Source organism: Diabrotica virgifera, chromosome 1, assembly GCF_917563875.1.
Source record: "Diabrotica virgifera virgifera chromosome 1, PGI_DIABVI_V3a".
In the NCBI taxonomy this organism is placed as follows: Eukaryota; Metazoa; Arthropoda; class Insecta; order Coleoptera; family Chrysomelidae; genus Diabrotica; species Diabrotica virgifera.
In genome coordinates this window covers 305,142,283-305,163,766 of record NC_065443.1, presented here as the reverse complement: position 1 = coordinate 305,163,766, position 21,484 = coordinate 305,142,283, and the positions used below count along the sequence as shown (strand labels likewise).

General features: G+C 33.1%; 1 protein-coding gene across 4 annotated transcripts in view; it reads left to right on the top strand.

The window, feature by feature from the left end:
- The window catches only part of LOC126885824 (protein Fe65 homolog), a 162,284-nt gene that overhangs the window by 107,484 nt on the left and 33,316 nt on the right, over nt 1–21,484 (top strand). For 3 of the 4 annotated variants that reach the window (XM_050652586.1, XM_050652578.1, XM_050652571.1), the window contains 4 exons: nt 3,192–3,453; nt 12,555–12,623; nt 15,758–15,948; nt 19,412–19,637. In XM_050652586.1, coding sequence (XP_050508543.1) covers nt 3,192–3,453; nt 12,555–12,623; nt 15,758–15,948; nt 19,412–19,637 — 748 coding nt within the window. The remainder of the gene's footprint in view (nt 1–3,191; nt 3,454–12,554; nt 12,624–15,757; nt 15,949–19,411; nt 19,638–21,484) is intronic. The other variant, XM_050652583.1, reaches the window with a different exon arrangement.

Here is a 21,484-nt window from a genome sequence, read left to right as displayed (position 1 = left end):
GATGAGGGAAAAAGTATTCACTGTGTAATTAAGATCGGAAGCAACCAGTCCATCTCGAAAGTAGTATTTTTGTGTAAAGTGGTTAATTTGGTGGGCGTGGAAGCAGATTCGTATTTGAGACGAAATCGTGATCAAGTCGAGAAGTACAAACTCCTTGTGTCCGAATAGATTCCAGTTTCTGTCTGGAACGAGTAGCCGGTTTATATCAACTTGCACGAGATATCGAGCTGAGAGAAGAAATCTTGGAATTACAAAGATTGATATTGTTTGTATCGAATCAGAGATTTAATTGAGGAGAGAATTTGAGCGAGTGCTGTTTTTGTTTGTGAAACAGTTTGAAGGAGAAGGACAGTCGCAGCATTAGGGGAGCACGTTGTGGGAGAACCGAGGACAACACAATCCATGAGAAGAAGTAAAGAAGATAGAAAAGGTTAGTCAGATTATTTGTGAAAAGAGAGAGTTGTTTTATATTACATACCATATTTGTTTTTTGTCAACTTACCAGTTTTACAGCATAATTTATTCATTCATAAATTCATAGAAGATATAAGTAATCTATTTAAAAAGTGAAAATTAAATTTTTTTTTTTATATAATAATAAGAACAGTCTACCGACTCATTTGAATGAATTTTGGTTAAAAAAAGGAGATCGTAGAATTAAAGTTTTTTTATTAGATAAGAAATTTTACAACAGAATACAGTTTAGCATACTTTTTGAATCTTATATTTATGGTATAGTATATAAATAAATAATAGTTATACAATTTATATGATATTGAGTATATTTATTTTCCCTGTTTTGTCCTGGATAAAGTAAGCAACGAGAAATACTACAAGCCACAAACTAATAGTCCTGTCGCCAGGTTACAACGGCCTTCTTAATTCAGATGGACTTACCCAAGTTTTTTTTATGTATTTTGGCCCGTATAACACGAATTTTTTGGGTAACAGTTGATCCGGATGTCGATAACGTTGTTATAAACAAAGAAGTTGAGGAATTACATAACAGCGATTTCTCGCAAAACAAAACATTTTATTGTATTTTTTGGGTCATTCTAACCAAAAAATGTTAATACAAGTTTTTTCGTAGGATGCATAGTGTTCGAGATAAACGCGGTTAAACTTTCAAAAAATCGAAAAATTGCAATTTTTGATCCCGAATAACCTTTGAATAAAAAATAAAATAGCAATTCTGCTTACCGCTTTAAAAGTTTGAGTCAAATTATATCTGTTTTGAATATTTGCATTGCTAAAAATTTATTTTTTGATTGTTAAAAAAAGCTATAAACACATAGTGTTTCCCGTGCCTAATACACGCGTTTTAATGCATGCTACGTAGAAATAGCCCCGCTTGCACTTTTACCTCTTCTACCTACTCGTTCGATTTTAAATGAGAAATCATTGAAAACATCACTCAAGCACTAGGTGTTTACAGCTTTTTTTAACAATAAAATAATAAATTTTTAGCAATACAAATAATTAATACCGATATAATTTGACTTGAACTTTCAAATGCGGTAAGCAGAATTGCTATTTTATTTTTTAATCAAAAGTTATTCGGGTTCAAAAATTGCAATTTTTCGATTTTTTGAAAGTTTAACCGCGTTTTTCTCGAAAATATGCATCCTACGAAAAAATTGGTAGGAACATTTTTTGGTTAGAATGGCCCAAAAAATACAAAAAAATGTTTTGTTTTGCGAGAAATCGCTGTTATGTGATTCCTCAACTTCTTGGTTTATAACAATCTTATCGACATGCGGATCAACTGTTACCCAAAAAATTCGTGTTCTACAGGTCAAAATACATAAAAAAAAACTTAAGTAAGTCCATCTGAATACAGGAGGCTGTTGTACCCCCCCTGGCGACAGGACGATAAAGGTAATATGTACATTAAAATCAATTAGCCCTGAGAATATTTTTTATTGGAAAGTTTTATTAAATTTGGTTTTGTTTTATAAATAAATTATGTTATAAATAATTAATTATTTAATCGAATTAATGAGATGCTGATCAGTCTCATAACAGAGAGAAAATACAGAGCATAATAATACATTGTAAATTATGATTCGGGAGTGCTCCTAGTAGCATTTAACGTGTCTTGATTTGTTTATTTCCACTGCATCTTGATTGTAAATTTAGTGTAAGTCTATCTATGTATATTTCTATATTTTTTGATGACCACTTATTTGTGTTCGTCATTCAGTCTTACTGAGGTACGAGCTGCAGTAAAATATATAAAATATGTTAGCTCCTTTTAGCCTTTAAAGTAACGATATTATACTTTTTTTCTTCTCCGTTGTTTCTATACCCTTTCCCAATGTTATTTATTTTGAATCGAAAGTTGTACTTCTGAATTTTTTCAGTTTGTACCGTATTGAGTGCCGTAATCTCACTTAGGAGATTTGTTTGTTGAATTTGTTATCAGTTTATAGTCAGTGTGCATTTTTCATATTTTTGTGAGCATGTTGAATTTCCTCCCGTGATTGTATATCCTCCGATTCTACATTCTTTACCGTTAGAATTGGTCGTTCGATGAGCTCTGCTCAGGAATATGACTTTGATTATAATGTGAAACTTTCCACTATCTATAAGTAATACGCCTAGACTATCTGAGACATATTTCCATTTTTGTCTCTAATTTGGAAGATTTCCTTTTTATAATTTTCGATCGATTTTTCTCCCTAATGCTTTCGTTTTCTTCTATAGTTTTTATAATTTTCTGATTATTGTATCTTCAAATATATCATATGATATCTCTAGCTCTAGATTTTTCTTTAATTATGATGTTTATTTTGCTTGGAGGTCAACATTTCCTTGATTTATCAGTATTCTACGATCTTCCAGGTTTGTTTCGTTTCTTTACTTATTTTTCTTCTTTTAGGGTCGAGCTTTTCTTGGGCTTGTTAAATTAATGTTAAATGTTAAATTAATCCTTGTACAAAACAAAATTACGAAGAAAGTCAACTAAAATGATCTAAAACACATTAAGAACTGATATAATAACATTTATGTTTGCCTCCCAGCTGTCAGATTGATTTAATTTTGACAGCATGTTGGAGTGCTCTATACTTTACTGCAGAAATGGCGGAAAATACAAATCTTTTATGAATTTTGGGACACCTTAATAACATAAATACATACAAACCTTAAGTATATTCCACGAGCCACGATTCTAATGTATTTTCTTTCAGAAAATGGCCTCTTAAGCTATGAGAACCCGAACTACCGTCTAGGTCCTTCGAACCGCCTAGACGATGCCCTAAACTCGAACACCGAGAGCCTCTACGAAGATATTTACCAAGAGCTAGACGACATCTGCAACATGGGCCACGGAGTCAAGGGCTCAGTCACCACAAACGCCAGTAGAAAAGCTTACGCCGCTTTAGATATTACTTCCATGGGGGTCGACATTAACAAGGGACCTCTGACTCAAAATTACGTGGACAATAGAAGGTAAGCACCGCTTTCGTTTATGTATCTGTCAATAGTCCAGTTTGTGAGGTCGCTCCCGTATGAACAATGTTCGGTTTCTTTGCGGATTTCTGTTCAAAGATGTCCCCTTTAAACCAATCTGAAGGGTGCCGGACAAAATTTTTGGGCAGACATTATTTTAAACAAAAAAATTATTAAAATTGTTGTAGGCTTTTTAGATTATTTTAAACAAAAAAGGTCTCGTATCACTTTTTTCTCAAAAGTTTATAGTTTTCGAGTTACAAACAATTTAAAACCTGAAAAACTGCAAAAATACGTATTTTTGAGGTTGCCAAGTGCATAAAAGTTTAATCATTCAGTTTGTAACGATACAACTACCACAGAGAGTTGGGGATAATGTAGAAGAATAAAATGGTGTAAGAAGAGGCGACTTACAACCTGTAATAACCTGTGTTACTGTAGAATAATACACCAACTAACTATGGGAGCCTACGGTTACCTCTTGGTTTAGCTTAATCTCTCAGGTGTAAGTTTGTCTCGTTTTAAAATTAAATTCAAACAGCAGATTGCCTAGGAAAAAGTGAATAGATATTTTCTTTTGTGGCTCAGCTGGCATCCAGTTTGTAAGTATAACCAACTTGCTCTAACCTTTGTCAAAATTTAAATACTAACTTTATATTCATTAAATCGGTTATACTTATTTTTAGATCGAACACTGATGATGATTTTTTTTTATAAAAATCGAAAACGTTTTGTTGTGATGCAGCCCTTTTAAGGGATTTTAATAAAAAAAAATTTATACCTTTTACAAAGGATTTCTTTCCAATTTTGTGATTGATGGTATACAGCCAACTACAGGAAAACATTTTCTTTTCCTTGTAGATTTTGAATAAAATTAATTTTGATAGTCAAATTTGTAGAAGATCCTACTGCATACCTAGAAATTATAAAATTAAAAACGTGGCTTTGGAGATAAGTGAGGTTATGTAGAAAAAATATTATAAAAAATTATAAGAAATATTGATTAATTATTATTAACATAGATAGTAGTATGTACTCTATCGATTGTAGTCGAAATAAAATGAATATTTCAGTGAAACTCTCCCACCATGTTAAGAAGACTAAGTTTGGCAGAATTGGAAGGGGAGTTGTCAACTGACTAGAAGTGTATCCATAGATATAATAACCTGTAGATAAGGTAAGGTATGGGCCGTTCTGTGCATCGAGGTGTAACGCCGATATCAAGGACGCCATTGGTCAATTTTTATTTTGAGTGGTCTAGCCATCTTTGTCAGTCATATGAGCGGTATCGCTTAGTGAAAAGAGATAGATAGGCCACCGATCGACTGCCGCGCGTTAGGCCGTCCGCACATGGGTCGATCGAAGACACGTCTCGAAGTTCGCGCGTCTTGTATGAACCCTGCGGCACAAGCAATTGTTCTCCGCACACTAGTCGATTCAGTTTGCTCACATCGTCCAACCAGGAGGAACGCATTTTTTATAAATCAACCAAAACGACTATTTCGATCTATGAAAAGTACGGTATTGTTACATTTTTAGTATAATTTGAATACAATGAGCATTATACTGAGGATATTTTTCTACTTCCCCAACGAATTTTATATTAAACACCTAGAAACAGAAGTTCAATGTTTTCAGAATTTTATATTACAAACAATATATTTCCACAAAGTTAGTAGGTAGTACTACAATCAACGAACATAATATGCACCGATCTTTAAATAAAAGTAAAATTTCATTCAGCGCAAAAAAACAACAAAAAACGAATGAAACAAATAAAATAAACTACCTATTATGACTGGAAACGTACGTCTCACTCGAACTTTCGCGTGCACTACGGATCGCAAGCGACGAGAGTCGTACAAGACGAGGAGATTTGCAATCTTAAACGCTCCGTGTACGGAGCTCAATGGCACAACGAAGGAACTTTACTGGCGGGGAGAGACCTACGTGACTGGAATCGAGTCGAGTAGCTCGAGCATCGCCCCATGTGCGGACGGCCTACGCTTTTTTGCTCAGTATGCCTTGTCTACGGTTAACATGTCTCTGAGTGTAGCACATAAGGATAGAAGTTTAATATGTCTGTGATTGAATTAGTGGTATTAGAATAGAACAGAATATTTAGCTGATAAAAAGGAAAGAGAGAGGCCGCCAACTATTTTTTAAGAAGAACTAGTAAAAAGAACCAAAGTGTTAAGGAATTGATAAATTCAAAAGAACTTGGAATAAAATAATTATTTAAATATAAATTAATGATGACGTGATGTTTATAGCGTTATAAGTTTTAAGATTCTGAAAAGTAATTGGGCTTATTTTAATTTAACCCTTTAACGAGCAGAACTATTGTTTTTGTAAAACTATACTTTTGAATATTAAAAGTAGTTTATTATGCATCATTAATAAGACAAAACATGTTTAAAAAAAATTTTTCTGTGCCAGAAGGGCTGGAAAGGGTGGCAGATATAGCTACCAGTGTGCATTTTGACAAACAACTAATACTTAGTGGGCAGTGGTATATATAGCGACCAGTAAAAACAATTACAAAAATTTATAAAAAAAATACTTTATTTTGAAAATATAAAAAAAAAACTAAATACAGGAATATTTTAAATTTATTTATTATATATTTTATTTAATATTATTTTATAAAAAGTTGTGAATTCTTCTGGGTAACGTAGAGGTTCGATTCTTTGCAAATTGTTTGACAGATACTCTCACTAAAGAAAACTCTGAAAAAGTCGAGTGGCTTACTCGAATTAATGTCAACATTGACGCTTGAAGACTCAGTAAAATCAAATGATTCGAAAAGAAGATTGGGGACATTTTTCTTGGACCACATAAAAGATTGGTTTGAAGGAACAGTAGCTTGTTCCGCATTCTCATCTTTATCGGCAGGAGTTGAGGAATTTGTTGCTTCAGGTAATGTTAACAGTTTTTCATCCTCGTCGGCTTCATCAGAAACAATGTTTTTGGGAAATAACCTAGCCAACTTGTGTTTGAAACCAAATCCGTCACCTGGATCAAAGTCAGGATCTTGATCCGAATCATCAAAATCTTCGTTTCCGCTAGAATTATTTGTCTTTCTTTAAGAGTACATTGGCGCAACCTTTTCAAGTGCTGTACTGAAGTACTGGAACATGTCGGCTGGCTGTCGATACTAATAGTCGAGGATTGTGACGGAGTTCTGGAAATTGAGCTTGTCTCAGGGAAATTGTCATCCGCATTCTCATCGCCATCAAATTCGGAAAGACAATACTCTTCATCACTTAGATGGTTTACTATACTGGAGTTCAGCTTCTGTAGTAAGCGGTCGGTTTTTATACATTTAAAAAAACATAGGAATAATGTACTGGAAAAATCTAACCAAACCTGAATAATGTACTGGAAAAATTGTAATGACAAATAAGCCTAATAAATCATTTAAAGTCTTATAGAACCTTGTCTGGCAAATAAATACTAAACTTTGCTTCAATGTATCCGTAAAAATTTTAGTATTGGACGTAAACTACGATCTCGAGATTTTTTGGTTTAGTATGTGAAAAAATATCCTCTTATTTGGTACAATCCTCAAAATGATTAAAAATATTTTCCTATCGCTAATGTGAAACAACAAGATTTTTATAGAAATTTGTTGCCACAATATTGTTTAATAATTGTTATAAGTTTCAAAACTAAGAAATAAAAATTGTTTGTACACCGGGATAAATAAAAACAATAAATTTTGGGGTTAGAATTCTGACAAAACATATTTATTCTTGCAATAACTATTCCAGTGCTTTTAAAAAATTATCTGCTAGTTAAAAATAATGAAAAAAGTACACTTAACACTTACCTTCAATTTTTGTCCAAGTATTTTATTCCAAATGACACTTGTGCAAAAAAACAAAACTAAAATTGAACGATTTTTACATAGACTGTTGCAGAAAGGCGCACTGGTAGTTTATCATACCAGTTTTGTGAACAGCACATGATTGCCACGCACCATATAGGTTTTCGGTATTCACACCTACCAGCAAACATTCATTTTATCGACTGTGCCTATAAGGATTGTTTTTACCGCAACTCTGATGACAAAAAGGGCCATGATAGCTTATGGTATATATAGCTACCAGAGAGCGTTAAAGGGTTAAACCATTATTTTTTAATGTTAATTATGCGCGTCCACTAGACTTACTACTCCACAAAAAAACAATGGTTAAATTGAAATAAACCTCGATTACTCTCTAGAATCTTGAAACTGAATGTATAAAGTTCGACTTAGGTACTTGGTAACCTCAAAAATATTAACTTACGTATGAGTTTTCAAGCCTCAAAAATGCCTCATTTCGCATTTTTCGAATTTTAAATCGCTTATAACTTAAAAACTATCAACTTTTGAGAAAAATGACAAGAGACCCTTTTTATTTAGTATATTTAACCCAAAAACCTAAAAAAATGTTTTCCGGGGCAAAAAGGTATTTTTTTGGTATTTGTTTAAAAAATTGTTTAAACAATTTCAGATTTGTTTAACGGGACATTTTTAGACAGGAATCCTCGGAAGAAACTGAATCAGAAAAATTTTTCTACTGGAGTGGATTCTCAACCAGGACTACAAGTTTTTTTCGATTTATAAATGTGGTGTCTCGTCCTATAAATTGTTTTTAAAATTGATGTTATCCACTGATACTAATGTCTTTTTTATAGTCTTGATGCACATGTGTCATTAGTTATTTTTATTTATTTTTTTAGAAAAGTCATTAATTTCTCGTTACTTGCCCATTTTATACGTTGTTTTATATACAAGAATCATTATTTTACTACTAAAATGAATTTAAAACTACTAATGATAAAAATAAATGCTAATTACAGATTTTCCAATTGATATATATGCATTCTATACTTCATAATTATTATTCTTTGCGCTGTCTCGCTCTGAAAAGTGTTCTTCTACGGGGTGTGGGGTGATTGGGTGATCCTCTATCATGGAGAGCTTGCTGGTTTACTATTTGGCGTTGTTTAATGAAAACTATTTTTTAATCAACAAACTAAAAAGAAATCTCTATGAACTTCCGTTCATTTGCATTCTTTCAGAGATACCAGTGATAGTAGCTAGGGGCGAATGGATGGGCCTCGTTTTGGATTCCGCTGAATCCGAATCTTCAACATCTTCTTTTGTATAGACATGACGCTGTCTGTTTTTTCAATGTGTCTCCATACTCTGGGCTAATTAGCAAAATACAAGGAAAAGTTATTTACCAGCAGTTTTATTGCTGGAATCGAGTCTTATTATTGTATGTATTAATAATATAGATATGCAAAGTCCGCAGATAGTGTGCTACTTTTTTTATAAACAAAATGGCGCCCGAAAATCGTGTTTTTTTCAATTTTTGCTTAATAACTCCAAAGATTTTAACTTTAGACCAAAAACACTCAAATAAAAATTCACCGCAATTAAATTCTGCATAGAGACGTGTTTTTCCCGATTTACTTCGACGAAAACTTTCCCCGGAAAAAGCGGGTTTTTCCAACAAAATCTTTAATTTTCAACTAAACTTTTAGATAAGTAGTTGTTAATCAATAATTAAATAACTTGGTAACGTAAAAGCCCTTTCCGTATGTATTATAATTCCAGAAGTCTATGGAAATTGAATGAACAGTTTAGCAACAATTAAAATGTTAATTAAAAATTTACGGTCGCTATAATAACGACAATAATTGCGATGCATAAGAATAAGAGTTTTTTCATAAAAAGACACTATACCTATCTAATGTACTTTACAGAATTAAAATTGGACTATTTAAGCGGCCTCAGGAATATTTTAAAATTATAAACAATTTTTTGGTTTATAAACAAATAGAATATCTCGGGAAATATTAAACTAAATTAAATTGTGAAAACGGTATTCGAAAGACAGCGGCAGGACGCTTCCTTTAAAAGAAAAAACGTTTAATTATGACGAGTGGTTCCTGAGATATAACCGGTCAAAGTTGACCGGAATTTACGGCAAAGATATAAACAATAGGATCATAATTTTCAAACCATCACCTTTTTATTTTTGTCCTCTTTCTCCACACCAATTTTCATATCTTTAGAATCCTCATAACATATATTATTATAATAAAAACTATCGATAATACGTGTGAAAATTGCCAAAAATAGCAAAATTCCAATCAAAAATTAGGTTGGAGAAAATGTAACCCTCAAAGTTCAAAATCGGTATACGTTAACAAAATGCATTTTCTCGGCTTCCCATGGAGCAATTTTCTTCATTCTTTTTTTGTTCCCTAATAACTCGAGTAGAGCCATCGAACTAACGCATTATTAAATGTCAAACTTGCTTTTGTTTTGTTATAATATATTAATTTATTTATAAGAACAGAAAATTACATATTTTTTCCAGTTGTAGGCTTTTTTTAGATAAACTTACTACAAGTGTACCTTTTAAAGTTAAAAACATAAATATTCTCATTTGAAAGCTGTATAATTATTTAAACAATTTTTATTTAAACAAATTAAAATATTGTGTTATAATAAATAAATTAATTTATTATAACAAAAAAAAGCAAGTTTGACATTTAATAATGCGTTAGTTCGATGGCTCTATTCGAGTTACTTGAGAACAAAAAAATAATGAAAGAAATTGCTCCACGGGAAGCCGAGAAAATGCATTTTTTTAACGTATACCGATTTTGAACTTTGAGGGTTACATTTTCTCCAACCTAATTTTTGATTGGAATTTTGCTATTTTTGGCAATTTTCACACGTATTATCGATAGTTTTTATTATAATAATATATGTTATGAGGATTTTAAAGATATGAAAATTGGTGTGGAGAAAGAGGACAAAAATAAAAAGGTGATGGTTTGAAAATTATGATCCTATTGTTTATATCTTTGCCGTAAATTTCGGTCAACTTTGACCGGTTGTGTCTCAGGAACCACTCGTCATAATTAAACGTTTTTTCTTCTAAAAGAAGCGTCCTGCCGCTGTCTTTCGAATACCGTTTTCACAATTTAATGTAGTTTAATATTTCCTGAGATATTCTATTATAATTTTAAAATATTTCTGAGGCCGCTTAAATAGTCCAATTTCAATTCTGTAAAGTACATTAGATAGGTATGTGTCTTTTTATGAAAAAATCATAGTTATTCTTATGAATCATAATTATTGTCGTTATTATAGTGACCGTAAATTTTTAATTAACATTTCAAGTGTTGCTAAACTATTCATTAAATTTCCATCGGCTTCTGAAATTATAATATATTCGGAAAGGGCTTTTACGTTACCAAGTTATTTAATTATGGATTAACAACTACTTATCTAAAAGTTTAGTTGAAAATTAAAGATTTTGTTGGAAAAACCCGCTTTTTCCGGGGAAAGTTTTCGTCGAAGTAAATCGGAAAAAACACGTCTCTATGCAGAATTTAATTGCGGTGAATTTTTATTTGGGTGTTTTTGGTCTAAAAGTTAAAATCTTTGGAGTTATAGAGCAAAAATTGAAAAAAACACGATTTTTGGGCGCCATTTTGTTTATAAAAAAAGTAGCACACTATCTGCGGACTTTGCATATCTATATTATTAATATATACAATCATAAGTTTCGATTCCAGCAATAAAATTGCTGGTAAATAACTTTTCCCAAAAATGGCCTATTCTCCGATAATCAGCCCAGACTATCCAGTAATTTGTCGTCCCATCGTTTTCGTGGTATTCCCACTGATCGTCTTCCTATTAGGGGGGAACCGTCTCTCGCAGTCCTTACTACCCTATTTGTTGTCATTCGGCTTATGTGGTCATTCCATTCCACTCTTCTGTTTCTTACCCAGATATTAATGATATGAAACGTTCTTCATCTTGCATCTCCGTCATATATCTGTAGTTCTAGCTCTGTTCCATAGTGCCTTACCATCGATTTTTCGAAGAGTTTTTATCTCCGCTGTTTAGAGCAATCTTTTTGTCCTTTCTGAGTCAGGTAGTGGTTCTTCCGCGTATGTCATTATTGGTCTGATGACTGTTTTGTAAATTGTGTCTTTCATTTCTGTTCCGATATTTTTATTTCTCCATATTGTGTTATTTAGGCAACATGCGGCTCTGTTTGCTCTATTCACTTATATTAATATTAATCTTCCAATTCTATTTCGAGCTTTCCGTAGCTAGATAGTGTGATGCCTAGATATTTAAAACTCCATCACTTGTTCTTTTATCTGACCCTCCAGCTCCAATTTACATCTTATTGGATTTGCTGTTATAACCATGCATTTTGTCTTTTTTTGGGGAAATTGACATGTTAAATTTTCTGGCGGTTAAATTAAATTGGTGCATCATAAGTTGTAAATCATCTTCACTTTGAGAGATTAGTATTGAATGGTCTGCATAGCAGATTATTTTAAGTTGTTTTTCTCCCATTTGGTATCCTTTTTTAGTTATTACTTTTTTTATTATTTCATACAGGATCAGGTTAAACAATAAAGGATTCATGGAATCCCCCTGTCTATCCCATTGTCAGCTTCAATTGGGTCAGTTAGTTCATCCCTACTTTAACTTTTATTGTGTTGTTCTACTAAATGTTCTTCAACATGATAATCCGAATTTTTGGGAAAGAATTTGTTATTAACAATTTAATTGTTTAAATGCATATAACTAATAGAGATGTACCCTTTTTTCGAATTATATTTTATTTCTTTTATAAAAACAAACCAAACAAACTTTGAAAAAGTAAAATCGGTTCATTAGAAACCGAGATATTGCAAATTAATTATTAAAAAATAACAAATTATCGAATATATCAGACAAGTTATATAAGTTTAAAGTATACAATTATTTAGGTGTAAAAACCAATCGAATTTGTTTATAACGATTTTTCGGTAATATGAGGTTAATAAATTTAGTACCATGTTAATGAGAACTATATCGTACAATGGAAAACAAACATTTTGAGCTTAACTAAACTCATTTTGATGCAGTTTTCGCTAAAATACAGTAATTTGAAATTAACCCAGCCAATTGACTTTATTTCAACCTTGTATTTTTTTGATTTTTTTACAGTGAAAGTATCATTGGATAACGGATTTTGTTCAACAAAAAGGCTTTACCAAACAGTAGTATATATTATTTGTTGTAGGGGTAATGAGTGGAATGGAAATTCTATGTCTGATAAGGAGTTGAGTGAAAGTTCTACTGTCTGGGAAAAGTATGTAATAGACAATATTATGCACTTTTACATAATAAAATCGAGCTTATTTAAACAGTTTTAGAGCTAATCATAACTAGAAATTTTTTTACTTTATACATATAAGTATCATTTTTGCAAGAAAAAAAGTTTCTGATCTGTACAGAGAAATGAATATAATTCTCAGAAGAGGAAGGTTTTTTTCTCCTTTATTTGCAGTCCCATATATTTTGAGGTATTTGAGAAAGTAGGATGCATTTCTTCTAGCTTGCATGTTGTACGGTTAGTTTTGGTACGGGACATGCCTCTTCTGGTCTCTCTAACGGCCTTTTACTATACTATCTTGAAAATGAGACACGCCAGCACACCCTGTCGCACTACGATATGTGTTTGGGGTAGGTGTCGATATTGAACTCGTTGGTTTTATCTAGTATTTGCTGTAGCACAAAATTCTTTTGTGTTGTTGATCGGCCAGACCTAAAACCACCTTGATGTTGATCGCGAAGGTATCGTTTCTTAAGTGGCTTTACCATGGGCGTCTATCTTACCCATATTACTACATGTTGCACTCCACTTGCGTCTTTGTATATTTGTTTTTTACGTAATATATTCTAGTTTTGCTTGTTATACTTCTTAATCTGTTCATTTCTATGCCATTTCCTTTAGTTTCTATGCCATAGATCATAAGATACATGATTCAAATCTCGTCTAGCCTTTGTTGTCAACTCTCATGTATCTGTTATTTTAATCTACATCTCTTAAACATCGTGACATAATGCTGATCATTTTGATCATAAGATTTTCTAAATCTTTTGCCTGATTGTATCCACTGGAAAGATCAATTCCTAGATATTTAAACTGATCTATGTTCATATATTTTATGTTCTTGATTGATATGTTTCTGTTTGTTTTGTTACTTTTGTTTCCGCAGATCATTCTTGATTTCTGCTATAATCGTTGCGTTATATTTTCCACGTATGTGCTGAATAGCTAGAACTCAATATCAATACAATATTAAACATAGAACATAAACTTTTACATAGATACATTGAGTTTTATTATTCCAAAAAATTATATCAATCAAGATCACCGTCTGCAAACATCTTCTAACTACTCCATATCTGTAAATAATTTAGAAACTACTTCCTGGACTGAATATTTTTAGTACGTAATAATACGATTGCTTGTTTACATTTAAAATTTTCATTTGCTCTAAGTACAAAAATATTTTATTCACCTAAAAATCATAACCAATCGAAATTATAGCTCTATTTTTACTGTCTGTATTTTTCTGTGTAGTACAAGCTAGAAGAAAAAGCTGATTTTATTGCGACCTTGTCATTTTGGAATGTTTATCGGTAATTCCATAAACTAGGACAAACTTTAATAAACAATTTCATTTAAACGCTTCTACGGAATGGCAATATGGCAAATACTACTTGATATTCAGATTGTAAACAAAGTTTATATGTTTTGGGTTGGACTAAAAACTTTTCTACCTATTCTAAACTGGAATTAATTAAGGTAGATGTAACGGAATAATATTTACCAATTAAAAACAAAGTAGAAAAGCTTCTTTTTTGAAAATTGGTGTATTTTCAAAATATATTGAAAACGATATCGGTCTTATCATACCATATCATACCATTAGTGAGTCTGGCATACTGTCATCGCCTTGTTCAACATCTTTCCTTTTAGATAAAATGTTGAATAATCGAAATTAAGTAATAATTTTTTTGCAACTTGTAACATGCAACATATGGTTAAGAGTAAGGTGCAGGAAGATCAAATAATTTTTAATCAATGTTTTCCTCTAGCCTTTGACGATCCAACGCCGAACTGCAAGGCAGTATCTTCGCCAGTACCTTAGTCAGGGGCTCTCATGCGCCGACAAGGGCGTGGGGTCGAAGACAGTTATAGGTAGCGAATAAGAGAAAGAGAGTACAGGCCACAGGCCTCGGAAGAAGAATCCGACGATCCGAGCCGAGATGACGCACTACAGGAACCTGTGTAGCAAGTTGGACGAGTACCTCTGAGAAGGAGAAGAAATGTATAAAATTGTAGTGAAGCATTTCAAAGGGTATCGTCCGTACGATATACCGCTGAACGAGAAGCTAGAGGTTTTATGAGGAGGAATGTGGAGGGCCAGCCAGAAGCGGTTAAATCTCTGGAATGATCGAAAACTGCATGGCTTTTGGGTCACATGAATGCCCCGCTTGAGGCACAGGTGTTTCCGGAGCCTTGGAAAATCTAAAGGCTGTACTCCTACCTAAAGGAGTCGAACAGTATCGACTTATTTGTCTTCTTTCACCATAAGCAAGCTGTACGGAAGGATGTTGCGTGTGAGGGAATCGAGGAGTGACAGAGAGGTCTGGAGGATTGTCCCCGGGGTAGTATGGATTTAACAAGGGTATTGGTTGATGAGCGATTCCATATCGATATCCTACTATGAGAGAGGTGGAGTTTAACTGGTCCCGGGTCCCGGCCACTTCGGAATTACAGGGAGGGCAGGAAACTCAAACTTTGGACCAGGCTGATCGATGTGACTCTGAAAGGGTTTTTCTTTTAGTTTAGGAACCCAGTATTATGGGAAATAGCTACCTCCGGTGTTTGTTTGCAGATTCCCTACCTAGTGATGATTGTATAAAGACAGGGGCTCTCGCAGAGTGCTATCAACGGGCCAAATGAACCCGAATTTTTGATGATGAGTTTCTCTTGCGGGTGGCATAGCGGAGATACCGCATATAATTGCTTTGGAGAAATCTTTAGAAAATGTCTAAATCGCTGCGAAATATTGGCATTGCCTACTTGTAAGTCATTTTATTTAACAGTTCAATTCCAATTTTAAATTAAAATTTAAAATTTCCAAGTACGGTAATTAGTATGACAGCTCTGGTTCTGTTGAACTGATCATATATGTAGGGTATATACAAAAGATCTACTAATAATTTTTAGAAGAATTCCGCAAAAAAACTGAAAAATCAAAAAAATTAATAACAGCCATATTGCTACATAATCCTTGTTCTAGTTTATGGACCAGTATTACACAAATTGTCATGTGAGTAGTGTGCACTATAGTACTTTTATTTGCCTCGTCGTTATACATTCACCTCGTATTTATATCCTACCATGTCTTTATATTTTTGTATTTTTAGCTTGTTCGAGAAAATGACCAAAGAAGATGAGAACGGCATCCAACACATCGTAGGTAATATAACGAATGATCTGTATGCGGTACCAATGAGAAAATGTCAAAAGAATATAGACCAAATAGACACAAATAATTCTCCCGAAAAGGAATGGGATAGTCAAAATGAACTGCCGCCCGGATGGGAGAAACACGAAGGTATAGTGCAGTCATTACTAAAATCTACTTCTTTTATATGTTTATTTATACCACACACAACTTTTCTGTTCGTTGTAAAGCTTTTTTACTGTGGTACTAATGCCCCTATTGTTATTTAATTTCTTATTGCTATCCAGGATTTCTCTGTGGTGAACCGTATTTAAAAACGAACTGCCTTGCATCTAAAGTAATTGTATTTACTATTTACAGTCAGTAAAGTATGGCCCTCCAATTTTTCTAAGCATCGGCTGATGTATTCACCCATCCCTTTTATTGCCGTAGCAACTTAAAAATTGTCACGAATTTCACTGTTTATCCAAAGTGCATTTGTGATAATTCCTTCATCAGTTGTCTTATCGTACATGTTCCATTTCTTCATGATACCCATTCCGGGATTCTGGAACCCTTTACCAACTTACACATGTATAGTCTAGTCTAGAGGATGGCTACCATATAGTTTTGGAGGCACTCGGTAGTATCCGAAGAGTGTTTGTCATCTCCGATCTAACGATTAGCAGCCATGCAAGATATGGTTGTTGTTTCAGATGCTCTGCTAGAGAGTTCTTCAGTTTCCATGAAACAATCCTATTCTATGCAGGTGGCTCTTGACGGGCGCATGTCCAGTAACTAAGCCTGTGATAAGTTGGAATTGAATCCTGCTTGTTTTCCGTAATACTTCAGCCATATTAGATCACATGTGCATCCAATCTACATTTCGGTAGGGTTCGTGTTGATTGAAGACTATTTTATACACAAAGAGTTTTAAAAATTGTTTTAAACTACGTTTTGACTGTCTTCCCAGGAACCAGTAATATTTACTAGATTTCAGACCAAATTACTTTCTCGTGTTGCGGATAATTTCTTCTTCGAGTGAATCCTTTGTTCAGGTACATCCCCAAGTACTTAACAGTATCGGATCGAGGCATATTTTGACCATTTAGAATAACAACTGCGCTTGTGATTGTTTGATTGTTTGTTGGGAGGTCAGTTCCAGATCAGGACATAAGAAAAGGAAGTAGGCCAAGGAAACTGCTCTGTAGTACTTCTTCTTAAATCAAATTGATTTCTGTTGATAGATGTCCATAGTTCACAGCAGAATATCTTTCTTTAATGTGGGATCCGATGGTAAAGTAGACTGTATGAGGGAGTGATTTTTTTAACATGAATAAATGACCACCAAGTCCGACCTTGCCGAGAGATATTAATTTATTTTGCCCACTGCTGGAAGTATCTGCCTAATTAATCTATATCTGAAGAGTAAAAGACGGTTTTTTGCTTGCTTTCGATTCACAGGGGTGCACAATCCCTGGACAGCTGTTTCTGCCTTACAGGCTTCCTCAGCAGAGCTACCGTACACACCTCTGAAGCGAAAAGCCTCATCTATTTCAAAAGATCTATTTAAGGTAAATTTCAAATATCGTTTGAAATTCACATTGGCACGCAATTCAGCGACATCTATTAAATGAACTGAAAAGTCTCAGATACAGAATCCACCATTATAATAAAAATTAAAATGGTAAATAATAATTTAAATCTGAAACTTTTCCATTATTATCTAAAATTATTAATTTTTATTATAATGTTGGATTCTGTATTTGAGACTTTTCAGTTCATTTAAGAGATGTCGCTGAATTGCGTCCCAATGTGGATTTCAAATGATCTTTGAAATTTCCCTTAAATAGATGGGCTGGCTGGTTTTCGATTCAGAGGTGTGCACGCTAGCGCTGTTGAGGAAGCCTGTAAGGCAGAAACAGCTGTCCAGGGATTGTGCACCCCTGTGAATCGAAAGCAAGCAAAAAACCGTCTTTTACTTTTCTATCTTTACTCAGATTTGAGTACTAGGAAATTTCTTTCTGTCCTTTTGCTAGACGAATGGAAACGGAATGTGGAGTGGAAAAAACATATAGTGGAGTGCTTTTTGTTTTCTATATTCGTCGTCTGCTGTCTTATAAATTGTAAAATTCGCATATTAAGGATGTACCACAAAGAGTTTTTAACTAGAAAAGTTTCAGATTTAAATAATTATTTACCATTTTAATTTTTAAAAAACTCTAACAAGAAGTAAAACCACTTCTATGTAAATTGGTATATTTATTAAAACTTAAAAATCCCAATGGATTGAATAAAATATGTCCAATTCAGAACGTTTTCAGACCTATCGGTCCATCATCAGTGAATGTGCATACTTGCTAAATAGCCCCAGAACCAAACAATGGTTGAATTTAAAATTCGATTTACATTATTTAAAAATAATATTCAACAGGCTAAACGCCGATGTTACAGGATATTGCCTATGGGAACATGGTGAAACCCTACCAAAACCTCAATCAACCATCTTAGGCCAACTTTGACTATGTCAATATATACTATAATAGTCAAAGTTGGCCTAAGATGGTTGATTGAGGTTTTGGTAGGGTTTCACCATGTTCCCATAGGCAATATCCTGTAACATCGGCGTTTAGCCTGTTGAATATTATTTTTAAATAATGTAAATCGAATTTTAAATTCAACCATTGTTTGGTTCTGGGGCTATTTAGCAAGTATACACATTCACTGATGATGGACCGATAGGTCTGAAAACGTTCTGAATTGGACATATTTTATTCAATCCATTGGGATTTTTAAGTTTTAATAAATATACCAATTTACATAGAAGTGGTTTTACTTCTTGTTAGAGTTTTTTAACTATATGGTATACAGCCAACCTAGGGAACTTCCCTTTTAGATTTTAATTTTTATTATAATGGTGTATTTTGTATCTGAGACTTTTCAGTTCATGATCTATATCTCTTTCTTAAGCCGAATTGTTGTTTAGGAATCATAGTTTTACGAAGTTACGAAGCTTAGACAATGTTACATCCGTTCGAAGTTTTCCAGGTTTCGGAATAAAAATTGATAAAACCTTCCATAGAAGTATCCGACTCATAGTACCTAATTGAATATCATTGTTGTCTACTTATTATTTTCTTGAGTGAGCCTTTGGTAAGGTCAAACTCTGGAGTTTTATTTATATTTAGTTTGTTTTTGATTGTCTTAAACCTCTTTAATCCTGGAGCATTTGTTTTGGTATTTGGAACGTTTTACATAAAAGAAAAATGTCATTGATTTATGATTCTGCATCAGGCTTATCCTGTGATGGAATAAGTTGAAATACTTAGCGTCGGACTCCACTTGCGATTTGTAGTCGCGCTATTGTTTTGTCGCGAAGATTGAACACATTGTTTCAAGTACGAGTCAATCCATTTGCGACTAAATAATCGTGGATCGACTTGTATTTGAAACAATGTGTTCAATCTTCGCGACAAAACAATCTCGCGACTACAAATAGCAAGTGGCGTCCGGCGCTTATTCTTGATACTTTCGTAACGTGATTTTTTTTTTTTCGTCGGTGCGTTGCCAAATTTTTAACTCCTGCTAATGTCACTATAGAAGTAATTAAGCGATTTCATGATTTCTTTTACAGATAACGATGGTCCGTACTATTGGCACATAAAAAGCGGTACCATCCAAAGAGAAATCCCTCTTGTAGAAAATAATAAACTAGAAAAATCCAATTCCAAACTAAATCTGAAGGACGGAAACCTAATTTCGTCGTTTGAGAATAATTTATCAGTAACGCGGAGCAGTACTAGTTCAGCATTAAATTTGGACGGTGACGACAGAAAGAGGAAAGAAGAAATAGCATTAAAGTGAGTGATTTTATTAATATTATTTTGCAATTAGGGTGTTTTTTATTTAGTTTTTGGTATAGGTATTACAGAAATACTGAGCTGTTGAGTTCTGGTAACGGTAGGAACTATTTTGAAGGTTCAAACCTCAAATGTGCGTAATACGGCGACCGAGCTCCATTAGCGAGATTAGCCCTGTAACGTAAATCTCCGCAACTGATGTAAAGTTGCTCACGCTCACGTTACGTGAAATAATGCTGAATCGAGTTATTTCACATTACACGTCAACACGAATTTCTGCTTACACAAGGACCTTTCAGAATTATGTCAGAAAACATTTACCTGTACATTTAATATACATTGTGTCACACCTGTTGTGACAAGTACTAACTCGAGTCAGGTTTTTTGGACTATCTTAGGTCCAGTCTTAGAAACATTAAAAAAAAAAAATTCAATGGGAAAATCCCAATAGTTGGCTGTATACCATAGTTTAAAAAACCAATACAGAAGTAAAAACTTCGAGATGTATTCTGGTATAAAATCGTTTATTTAAAACTATAAAATGTCATCGATTGCAGAACGTTTTCGTTCTAAACAGAACATCTTCAGTGCCTAGAATGAAGTATTTCCACGTTAGTTTAAAGCAAAAGGTTAAAAATGTGACTGTTAAAATGAAAAATGTGGGAATACTTACATCCTGCCGAGTATTTTGAAACTAGCACACTGTAAATAGTGTTAACATCATCATATATGGTTTACATAATGTAATATGTTAAAATGTTATGACTACAAGTCGATGTTAATGGATAAAGTGGAACACATGCTAAAAGGGTGCCATGGTTCCCTTCTCGAAGATACTAGGTACTTGCCAATTCAATGGGCACAGACCAACTGAGAAATTATGAAGTGGATATACAATTTGACAAGGGTGACATGACATGACAAGATAAAGCCAATTTTTGGTTAAAGTTTCATTTGATTTTGGATTTTTTAATAAAATACGAAGGTTTGTCTGCAAAAATAATTTAAATTATTTGAATAATAAAATCTACTGTAAAGTTTAAATTAGCAACTCTCTATTCCAGAATAACTTATAGATTCATTAAATTTAATGCAGATATATTACGTGGTTTAAGTTGTGACGTCATCGGATGTGAAATGACGAGATGAAAGTTGAGTTTTGTTGAAACAAGGAAATACACTACATAATAAAAGATAATTAGACTTGCGTGGAAAAACAAAGCTAAACAAGCCGAGAAAACCAGAATTTAAGAGTATTTTTTTAAGTGATGAAATGTTGGTTGCCTAACAAGGCAAGCAGGCAACAGGTTGAAGGTAAACGGTAGAATATTGCGAGAAAACAGTATATATACAAAAGGTGGCTATTTATTGTGTTAAATTTATTATTATACTATTGTAATGAATAATTATGTCTGTTAAAAGTTGGAAAATAGTTGTTAACAAAATTAAATAACTAAAGATTACTGTTAGTGTGGTAGATATATGTGTGAAGGATATGATTGTATATAGTATTGTGAAATGAATGAAAGTATGTAATAATATAATAAAATTAAACTATGTGACATAAAGTCTAATTCATCTTTATGTAGTTTTGAAAGGACTGAATGAATTGGAAGTAATGTATCTTGATAGTCTACCAACGTAGAATAGTGAATAAAATAATTAGAATGAGAGCTACCAATATAGGTCAAATTGTGGGTTGGTGTCAGTATGTAAAGAAGAATCTAAATTGAATGAGTATATGAAATAGAAAAGTATGAGATTGATTTCTATTGGTGATAGTGGAGTGAACAGACTGAATTAAATGAAATATATTTAAGTGCAGAACTTTATGAACGTATGTGATT